General features: G+C 38.7%; 1 protein-coding gene across 1 annotated transcript; it reads left to right on the top strand.

The window, feature by feature from the left end:
- The first annotated feature begins 9889 nt into the window (after nucleotides 1–9889).
- Nucleotides 9890–10676, top strand: LOC149146183 (uncharacterized). Its single transcript, XM_089452690.1, has 2 exons — nucleotides 9890–10013; nucleotides 10216–10676. Exons 1-2 carry the CDS (start codon nucleotides 9890–9892, stop codon nucleotides 10674–10676), a joined length of 585 nt encoding a protein of 194 aa, XP_089308816.1.
- The last annotated feature ends 1091 nt before the right edge of the window (nucleotides 10677–11767 follow it).

The following is an 11767-nucleotide window of genomic DNA, read 5'->3' as shown; positions in this document are numbered from 1 at the left end:
TTCAATATTCTCCAAGATAGACTTACGGTCAGGTTATCATCAGCTAAGAATCAAGGAGGAAGACATACCTAAAACGGAATTCAGAACGCGCTATGGACACTATGAGTTTATTGTTATGACATTTGGTTTAACTAATGCCCCAGCGACCTTCATGAACTTGATGAATAGTGTCTTCCGAAAATATCTGGACTGCTTTGTCCAAGTTTTCTTGGATGACATCCTCATTTACTCTCATAATGAGAAAGAGCATCTAGAACACTTGAGGTTGGTACTACAATGCCTTAGGGAACATAAGCTATATGGAAAACTTTCTAAATGTTCCTTCTTTGAGAAAGAAATTCAATATATAGGCCATACCATTAGTGGCAAAGGCATTGCAGTTGATTACAGTAAGATTGAAACTATAATGACTTGGCCATCTCCCCGGAATGTCAAGGAAGTACGTAGCTTTATGGGATTGGCAGGCTACTATAAATAATAAAAATAATAAATGATATTAAAAATATATACAAAGAAATAAATAATAAATAATAAAAATAAAATAAAAAAAATAGTAATAACCATATTAAATCTCTAAATAAGAATAAATAGAAATAAAACAAGAAAACTATCAAAAAGAAGGAAATAAAACAAGAAAGCTAAAAATCAAAAGAAAAGTAAAGAAATAAAACAAAACAAAAAAGTTGCATGCAGACACATGGAGTGTGTGCATGTGGTTCCCCTTCCAATGTTTGTTCTATTTAACAGATGGTGAGGAGGATGGGAGGTATTCTATCATTCCGAAATTCTATCTTTCATTCTCTTGGGAGAATGGTATACTAAGACTTAGGAGTCACTGGCAGTAGTACGTTGATTGAGGGCTCGGGGGTGGCCAGTTGTAGCAGAATCCTTGCACAATTGGGCCTACGGTTGGGTGGAGAGTCGTCCCCAAAACCTTGTTGTCATCTGGCAAACCTTGGTCACAGGTAATATAGATATAAAATTATTTGTTAGCATATTTTTTTTTTAATTAAGAAATTAATTTATTTTTTTACTGTTACATAATATCCAACTCATTAACTAGGTTCGGTCTTCATAAATGTACATTTGATATTTGTGTTTATTCAAGAAAAGAAATATTATTTTTATAGTATATGTCAATGAGTTTCTTGCTCATTGAAATAGGTCTAGCACTAGTTTAAGTATTATAGGTAGGTCAAATAGTCAAAAGGAAATGTTGAAGGCCTTAAGGGCATGTTACACCATGTATAAATATGTATTAAAGACAAAGGGAAAACCTCCAAGAAAAGTCAAGTCTACTCCTATGCAATGGCACCATCAAGAAGCTCATTCAAGCATGCTACACCACCATGAAGTCTGCTCAACAAATCAGCCTCCAAACAACCCTCAAAGTCAGCCTACAAACAACATGACTAGTCAGCCTTCTAGTCGGCCTACAAACAAGATGACTAGTCAGCCTAAATGGAGGGACAATCCTCTATTTATAGAGGATGTCCACTCCAATACAATGCATTCATTCAACTCTGAAATCCGCAAAGGAAAGGAAGAAAAAGAGGAACGAAGGAAGCCGAAGAAAAGTGTCTACTAGGGCAGCGAAGTAAGGAGGAAGAACAATGAAGTTTGAAGGACTGTTTCTAGGGAAAACCACAGTCACACGTGCGAGAAAAGGAGGGCTTTCTGTGGACATATCAGCAACAATATAACAATACCATACTTCTCATTTTTTGGGCTTGAAACTTAGGCCTATAAGGCCTCTCATTAAAGCGAAGAAGAGACTGTCACATACGAAGGAGAAAGGAACAAATAACACCATGAAACATCTCTCACGTGTGAGAATTTAGGGTTGAGTACTGCCACATCAAGTCTGCCATCTTACATGAAGAAGACGCTTGATTGGTGAAGAGAAGAAAGGCATTATACTATGTGAGAGGGTTCACGTAGGATCAAAGGGAAACATCTCTTCTAGAGCTAGCATAAGAGAACTTATCATCAAGGAGTAGGAGAACAAAGAGTCGGAAGGAGGACAAAGTGTCGGGAGAAGGGCCAGGGTATAAGGTGTAGAAAGGAGGAAATACTTGACTTGTGCTTGGAGGATATTCTAGTCAGGGGTCTAGGGTTTGGCATTGATCAATACAAGATTCAATACGAGAAATTCATGAAAGGGTTTTCCTCTCAAGAGAAGAGAGGTTTTGGCCCTGGCAGAGAACCAACATCTTGTGTTCCTGTTTTTATGTTTTGGTAGCAGTTTGATGAAGTACACACACATGCATTAAAAATAATAATACGAATATTAAGCTAACAAGACAAGTAAAAAAAAAACTCCACAAATTGTTATCAAGTAACGAAGAATCACACTACACCACTTTGCCCTAGATTCTTCAACAAATTCTGGGCATGATAACATTGAATTTGAATTTATATGAAAGCCCCTACGAAGTTATTATTAATTAAAAAGATTAGTTAATTAGACTTTCTATTTCAATTAACTCCTCTACATCTTTACATTTTCATTTCCCCTTAAGTTTTAAATGTATTTTATTTGGCTGTAAAATCATTTTACACACATCATATGTATATGACTAAGTTAAATAATCTGTTTAAAGATTTAATTAATCATATATTTTCCAAAGTTCAACCCTACACATCTCTTCAAAGCTAAATTTTGCCAGAGGTGAAGAGTCAACCCTTCTAATACATCATAAGTAATTACGAAATTGCACATGTTTAACACTTTAGAGCATTGGTCATCTAAAAATTCAAAACAAACAAAACATTTTAGATGCTCTGGCATAATTCCTTAAACTAGAATTATCTACACAGGTACAACATACACTTTGATAATCTTATCAAGATCAACAAGAAGGAAGTTTAAGGGATATGCATGAAATTACAAAGTCTTCAAATACTATGTGCAAGTAATGTCAACATGGAAAACAAACAAGAGTTGAGTTCAAAACTAAGGAACATTCCATGACAAAACCACTAGAACTTGTACATATTGATTTATGTGGGCCAACAAGAACAAAGGACTAGATGGCAAACAATACTTCATGTTTCTTGTTGATGACTACACAAAGATGACATGGATTTGTTTTCTTAAAAAGAAGTTAGAATCTTTGGGAAATTTTAGAATATTCAAGGAACTTATTGAAAATGAAACTAATTTGAAAATCAAATGCATGAAATCTGATAATGGAGGATAATTTACTTCAAATGAATTCAATGACTATTGTGAAGAAGATGGAATAAGAATACACTTCTCGACAACTACAACTCAATAAAATGAAGTGGTTGAAGAAACGAAAAGAACTATGGTAGAGATGGCTAGAACTTTGTTACATGAATCCAAGCTAAGTAATAATAATCTTCTGGGTCTAAGCAATACATACAATTGTTCACATTTTGAATAGAGTATTGCTTAGAAGCAAAAATGACAAAACTCCTTATGAATTGCGGAACGGAAGATCAACTAGTGTCAAGCATTTCAAAATATTTAGAAGCAAATGCTACATAAAGAGGGATGACTGGAAGTTAGGAAAGTTTGACTCTCGGACAAATGAAGGCATATTTGTTGGGCATGTTAGACTCTGTCTTATATCAGAGATTGATTCTTCTTCAAAACAGGGTTTTGAAGAAGAAATCATTAATGTGTGGATTTAAATTATGTAATTTATCTTCAGCTTTCAAAAGACGGCAGTGATTTCAAGCTCCTATCCCTGCAAAAACACAAACATTTCATATTGACTTCTGATTATGAGGATTGGATGGCGGGAAGCAATTGTCCAGGCATCAGTTCTTTCTGTCGATCTACATGGTCTAGCTTCCCAACTTGCGAAATTGGATCTCTGCAAAAGGCTTTTCATTGAAGATGACAAATTACCGGCAGAGCTGCGTTCAAGTGGTTCTCAGTCTACAACACACCAGCCTGTGGAAGGAAAAGAGCAGGTGGATTCGAATGAAAATGATAGGGGAGTGCTGAAAGTACAATCTAATAGAGAACTTGAGCTTCCACCAATCAAGTTTCCGGTTATTGATAAATCCACTGAAGAAGTAAACCTTAAAGATGATTATGAAATTCAGAAACGTGCTTCTACTCGAGAGTGTATGCTAGGAATGGAAAAGGAAGTAACTATCCCTGAATCTGTTGGTCGTGGTATAGTTCGTAGCAGTGGAAAAGCAGTAAGCATTAATTTCCCAGCATATTTGGAAAGCCAATCAAGAGTTGGTGCAGTATCATACAAAGCAGAATCAATTACTCCTTTTGATAAGACGAGCAGCATTAATTCTAAGAAGTCCTGCATGATCCACCTGGAAAATAACCAGAAACCAAGTGAAGTCAGAATACATGATGTCATAACAGAGGAGGTTCGCTTAAGGTACCGTTACCTTGATCTACGGTGTCAACAAATCAATCTAAGGCTCCGACACAAAGTTTCTAAGGTTATAAGGCGATACTTAGAAGATGTCCATGGTTTTGTGGAGATTGAAACACCAATTTTGTCAAAGTCTACACCTGAAGGTGCCCGTGATTATCTTGTTCCATCTCGGATTCAGCCAGGGGAATTTTATGCTTTGCCACAAAGTCCTCAGCTGTTCAAGCAGATGTTGATGGTGTCAGGATTTGATAGATATTATCAAATAGCAAGGCGTTTTCGAGATGAAGACTTGAGAGCAGATAGGTAACCTGAATTTACACAACTAGATATGGAGCTGGCTTTCACACCATTGGATGACATGCTAAAACTCAACGAGGATATGATAAGACATGTTTTCCACGAGATTCAAGGAATTGAACTTCCTGTTCATTTTCCAAGGTTAACATATGCTGATGCCGTGGATCGCTATGGATCTGACAGACCAGATCTCCGCTTCGAGATGGAGTTGGTAAATGTTTCTGAAGTCTTTAGTGGAACAGATTTTCAAATTTTTATGAATACATTACAATCTGCTGGAGTCATCAAGGCTTTGGTTGTGCCTCTGGGATCAAGCAAATATTCAAATACAAGTCTGAAGAAAGGAGATATCTATAAGGAAGCAATCAAATCTGGTGCAAAGGGTCTGCCTTTTCTCAAGGTTCTAGAGAATGGTGGGATTGAAGGCATTCCAGCTTTGACATCAACTTTGGAGAATGGAAAAAGCGAGGTTGCGTGAAGGAATAACCATTCTAGTTGCTACTCCTGGCCATGAGCTCTGAGCGAGGTGATAAGGCATTGGTTTTCAGCCAAAGCTTGAGTACATTAGATCCTATTGAGTCATTCTTGACTAAATTACCTCGGCGTGGAAAGAAAGATGAATACTGGAGGCAAGGTAAAGAATGGTACATGCTTGATGGACGCACTAGTGGCGCCCAAAGACAAAAACTAGTGGAGAAGTTTAATAATCCTTTAAATAAAAAGGTCCAGTGTGTATTGTACAGATGATGGGAAGGGATATTGTCTATGATCGTTGGTCATGTGATTTGATTTGTGCTGTTTCTTCACCAGATTTATATCGCATCAACTTGGAACAGGGTCGTTTTTTTTTGCGTCTTTAAACACTCACTCTCCAGCAGTCAATGTAATTTGCCGAAGCCCAGTTCATGGATTGTTGGCTTGTGGTGGAGAAGATGGTGCCTTAGAATGTTTTGATTTGAGAGAAAAAGCTTCGGTAGGAAGAATTGATGTAGCTACACATGCAGGAGATACTGATCAGGAGGTCACTGCGATACGATTCGAGGAAACTGAAAGCTTTCAGATAGCAGTTGGAAATAGTTCTGGACAGGTGCTAATATATGATCTGCGTTCTTCAAGGCCTTTTCGAGTTAAAGATCACATGTATGGTGGTCCTATTTTGGATATCAAGTGGCATTCAACTCTAAATGCTTCGAGGCCGAGAATGATCACTGCTGATAATCGAGTAGTCAGAATTTGGGATCCAGAGACGAGAGAAGGTATGACTAGCATTGAACCAGCAGCGTTGGAGTATGGATGAAGCAACACGCCTTGATGTACTTCGTTTGGCTATAGAATTGGATGCCGACTATGTTGATGTGGAGCTCCAGGTGGCATACGATGCTGTTTACACACCAAAGTTACTAGACTCTTACAAGAAACAGAAGAGTGCCAAGGGTAAACGTGTAATGCCACCGCTATTCAAACGGTGCCAGAACAACAAGATAGGATTCGATTCCTATTTCCCAGATTTTAATTAATATTGCAAACTAGATATGCGCTCCAGTTTTGGTCAATCATCAACAGAATTCAGTGGAAAGAGCGCCATTCTCCCTTCAGGAAAGCGCTGATTATTTTTAGTTTATTTTGTTAATAAGGATAATAAAACAAATCCCTCATCTTGGGGTCGACTTGTTTTTCCCCAGCTATAGTTTGTTTGATATTTTTGTGAGGTTCGTTAAAACAGCGCCCTTTTTTTGGGCAGTAGTTTGACTTATTGTATTAAAAAATTCATTTGTAAGTAGAGAGTGAGAGGAGGGAGAGTTTTTTCTGAGCGCTGGGAGCTGCTGGAGAAGCAGAGAGCTTTTTATTGTACAGTTTTATGACAGAGAATTTAATGGAATTTCACAGCTCTGTTTGCTGAGATTCATGTGGTATGTTGATTTAGCATAAGTTTTTCCCTTTGTCTCATATGTAATCAGTTATGTTCCATTTCATTTCATGACCCTTTCAAGCTGAACAAATGAAGTGATTAGGTAGGAATTCATAGTATTATATGCTCCTCCTATAAGTTTGTTCGCATTCGATGTTTTCTACTGTTTAAGGAGGATTCAGAGTTATTGTCTGCCCTCCTTAGCTCCTCACCAGTCTTGCCATCCCGTTTGAAACTAGATTTGGTGTTAAATTGCATGCCTACCTTGCCTCAGTTGATAACCTATGTAGTCATTATATTTCTCTGTTTGAAGCTGTGATTTTGCCCATGCAGCCCAGAAAAGCCCCGTCATTCCATTAAAAAACCAAAAATCTTTAAATCAACCCCCTTATCAATTTACTAGCCTAAAATCTTTATTATTAATTGGTCAGCCTAATCATATTGAAAGATCTATCAAATCTGACCCGAGAGAGCCTTCTCATACCTCGTAGGGCTAGCTACGAGGTGAAATGGTTTGATGTAGCCTTGAGAGTTTGTCTATCTCAGCCTAGGTGAATTCCAAGCGCTAACATATTGGCGACCATACTGGGGAGAACATATTAATCGTTTGCTCATTGATGTGTTTGTTTCATAAGTCTTAGACGGAGCCTAAAGTTACGCCAGAAGCCTTCGAAAACGCTCTTGTTTTACATCAGCGCAAGTAGATAAACGCTGCTTCAGTCTATCTCCGTGGGATTTGTGAACATAGCGCTTCATTGACACTTTACCCCAGTACATATATCAAGTTCAGATCTGATTGTTGATAGTGGACAACGATCAGACACTTGAAAGGCTGAATCATTCACCTGGCGACTCCAACTCGATCCAGACATTCCAGTGCCTGTTGATATGTTCATGCAATGGTAGGGTATGTGGCAGACCCTGCACTTTGTGAAGCTCTAGATGGCATTAGAAAGTTGTTAGCGGATATTACAATTAATGAAGAATTTTTCAGTATTTTCTTTCAATGTGTGAAATCTCCGAAGCTTCATCTTGAAGGCAAAACTAGATTTTATGAGTTAGTTGTTGAAAGAGTTGAAAATGAGATTCAGTATCTCGATGAGCAGATCCACTCTTATGATTTCCAAGACCCTAAAAAGTTTTTGGAAATCCTTCCTCCATCGAAACAAGCAATAACAGATTTGCCTATAGAAGTACACATCGACAATGTGCAGCTGGAAATATGCATTGAAGAGTTGGGGCAGCCAACAGAGGCCGGTGTCCGTGATCCTATTGCGGCCTACATGGACACATTTTTCAGCTTGATTGACCGATCGGGTTGTCTTCTCGGTGACCAGGATCATTATGAGCATGAAGGGCTGCCAGCAACTGCATCTGTGACTTCGTGGCAGCATTCTCAAGCGGCTTCATTTCCAGGTTTACTAGCATGGTTAATTTGGCATTATCGCATTACCTGATCTATTGTTTGTACAGCAGATTAGAATAGGTTTTGTACATAAATAAGCAGCTATAAGGGCAGCATCTTGTTTCAGTTGGCTTTTAGTTTGTTTGAGTTCAGTTTCAGTTTGAAAATAAGTCTTCAGCTGTGTTGATTTGTTGATGATGACTCCATTGCCCAATGGTGGAGGCACGGTCTGCTCTCCCAAAGTTCTGCGGTTCTTGGCACCTCCAGGAAGCTGCAGCTGCCATCCCAAATGGAGCCGATGTTAGACTCTGTCTTATATCAGAGATTGATTCTTCTTCAAAACAGGTTTTTGAAGAAGAAATCATTAATGTGTGGATTTAAATTATGTAATTTATCTTCAGCTTTCAAAAGACGGCAGTGATTTCAAGCTCCTATCCCTGCAAAAACACAAACATTTCATATTGACTTCTGATTATGAGGATTGGATGGCGGGAAGCAATTGTCCAGGCATCAGTTCTTTCTGTCGATCTACATGGTCTAGCTTCCCAACTTGCGAAATTGGATCTCTAAAAGGCTTTTCATTGAAGATGACAAATTACCGGCAGAGCTGCGTTCAAGTGGTTCTCAGTCTACAACACACCAGCCTGTGGAAGGAAAAGAGCAGGTGGATTCGAATGAAAATGATAGGGGAGTGCTGAAAGTACAATCTGATAGAGAACTTGAGCTTCCACCAATCAAGTTTCCGGTTATTGATAAATCCACTGAAGAAGTAAACCTTAAAGATGATTATGAAATTCAGAAACGTGCTTCTACTCGAGAGTGTATGCTAGGAATGGAAAAGGAAGTAACTATCCCTGAATCTGTTGGTCGTGGTATAGTTCGTAGCAGTGGAAAAGCAGTAAGCATTAATTTCCCAGCATATTTGGAAAGCCAATCAAGAGTTGGTGCAGTATCATACAAAGCAGAATCAATTACTCCTTTTGATAAGACGAGCAGCATTAATTCTAAGAAGTCCTGCATGATCCACCTGGAAAATAACCAGAAACCAAGTGAAGTCAGAATACATGATGTCATAACAGAGGAGGTTCGCTTAAGGTACCGCTACCTTGATCTACGGTGTCAACAAATCAATCTAAGGCTCCGACACAAAGTTTCTAAGGTTATAAGGCGATACTTAGAAGATGTCCATGGTTTTGTGGAGATTGAAACACCAATTTTGTCAAAGTCTACACCTGAAGGTGCCCGTGATTATCTTGTTCCATCTCGGATTCAGCCAGGGGAATTTTATGCTTTGCCACAAAGTCCTCAGCTGTTCAAGCAGATGTTGATGGTGTCAGGATTTGATAGATATTATCAAATAGCAAGGCGTTTTCGAGATGAAGACTTGAGAGCAGATAGGTAACCTGAATTTACACAACTAGATATGGAGCTGGCTTTCACACCATTGGATGACATGCTAAAACTCAACGAGGATATGATAAGACATGTTTTCCACGAGATTCAAGGAATTGAACTTCCTGTTCATTTTCCAAGGTTAACATAGGCTGATGCCGTGGATCGCTATGGATCTGACAGACCAGATCTCCGCTTCGAGATGGAGTTGGTAAATGTTTCTGAAGTCTTTAGTGGAACAGATTTTCAAATTTTTATGAATACATTACAATCTGCTGGAGTCATCAAGGCTTTGGTTGTGCCTCTGGGATCAAGCAAATATTCAAATACAAGTCTGAAGAAAGGAGATATCTATAAGGAAGCAATCAAATCTGGTGCAAAGGGTCTGCCTTTTCTCAAGGTTCTAGAGAATGGTGGGATTGAAGGCATTCCAGCTTTGACATCAACTTTGGAGAATGGAAAAAGCGAGGTTGCGTGAAGGAATAACCATTCTAGTTGCTACTCCTGGCCATGAGCTCTGAGCGAGGTGATAAGGCATTGGTTTTCAGCCAAAGCTTGAGTACATTAGATCCTATTGAGTCATTCTTGACTAAATTACCTCGGCGTGGAAAGAAAGATGAATACTGGAGGCAAGGTAAAGAATGGTACATGCTTGATGGACGCACTAGTGGCGCCCAAAGACAAAAACTAGTGGAGAAGTTTAATAATCCTTTAAATAAAAAGGTCCAGTGTGTATTGTACAGATGATGGGAAGGGATATTGTCTATGATCGTTGGTCATGTGATTTGATTTGTGCTGTTTCTTCACCAGATTTATATCGCATCAACTTGGAACAGGGTCGTTTTTTTTTGCATCTTTAAACACTCACTCTCCAGCAGTCAATGTAATTTGCCGAAGCCCAGTTCATGGATTGTTGGCTTGTGGTGGAGAAGATGGTGCCTTAGAATGTTTTGATTTGAGAGAAAAAGCTTCGGTAGGAAGAATTGATGTAGCTACACATGCAGGAGATACTGATCAGGAGGTCACTGCGATACGATTCGAGGAAACTGAAAGCTTTCAGATAGCAGTTGGAAATAGTTCTGGACAGGTGCTAATATATGATCTGCGTTCTTCAAGGCCTTTTCGAGTTAAAGATCACATGTATGGTGGTCCTATTTTGGATATCAAGTGGCATTCAACTCTAAATGCTTCGAGGCCGAGAATGATCACTGCTGATAATCGAGTAGTCAGAATTTGGGATCCAGAGACGGGAGAAGGTATGACTAGCATTGAACCAGCAGCGTTGGAGTATGGATGAAGCAACACGCCTTGATGTACTTCGTTTGGCTATAGAATTGGATGCCGACTATGTTGATGTGGAGCTCCAGGTGGCATACGATGCTGTTTACACACCAAAGTTACTAGACTCTTACAAGAAATAGAAGAGTGCCAAGGGTAAACGTGTAATGCCACCGCTATTCAAACGGTGCCAGAACAACAAGATAGGATTCGATTCCTATTTCCCAGATTTTAATTAATATTGCAAACTAGATATGCGCTCCAGTTTTGGTCAATCATCAACAGAATTCAGTGGAAAGAGCGCCATTCTCCCTTCAAGAAAGCGCTGATTATTTTTAGTTTATTTTGTTAATAAGGATAATAAAACAAATCCCTCATCTTGGGGTCGACTTGTTTTTCCCCAGTTATAGTTTGTTTGATATTTTTGTGAGGTTCGTTAAAACAGCGCCCTTTTTTTGGGCAGTAGTTTGACTTATTGTATTAAAAAATTCATTTGTAAGTAGAGAGTGAGAGGAGGGAGAGTTTTTTCTGAGCGCTGGGAGCTGCTGGAGAAGCAGAGAGCTTTTTATTGTACAGTTTTATGACAGAGAATTTAATGGAATTTCACAGCTCTGTTTGCTGAGATTCATGTGGTATGTTGATTTAGCATAAGTTTTTCCCTTTGTCTCATATGTAATCAGTTATGTTCCATTTCATTTCATGACCCTTTCAAGCTGAACAAATGAAGTGATTAGGTAGGAATTCATAGTATTATATGCTCCTCCTATAAGTTTGTTCGCATTCGATGTTTTCTACTATTTAAGGAGGATTCAGAGTTATTGTCTGCCCTCCTTAGCTCCTCACCAGTCTTGCCATCCCGTTTGAAACCAGATTTGGTGTTAAATTGCATGCCTACCTTGCCTCAGTTGATAACCTATGTAGTCATTATATTTCTCTGTTTGAAGCTGTGATTTTGCCCATGCAGCCCAGAAAAGCCCCGTCATTCCATTAAAAAACCAAAAATCTTTAAATCAACCCCCTTATCAATTTACTAGCCTAAAATCTTTATTATTAATTGGTCAGCCTAATCATATTGAAAGATCTATCAAATCTGACCCGAGAGAGCCTTCT

This window comes from Pinus tabuliformis, chromosome X, assembly GCF_031772625.1.
Source record: "Pinus tabuliformis cultivar Carrire ecotype Pingquan chromosome X, CPIR1, whole genome shotgun sequence".
NCBI classification, from domain to species: domain Eukaryota; kingdom Viridiplantae; phylum Streptophyta; class Pinopsida; order Pinales; family Pinaceae; genus Pinus; species Pinus tabuliformis.
The sequence above is the reverse complement of the archived record's forward strand: the minus strand, read 5'-3'. Positions and strand labels throughout refer to the sequence as shown.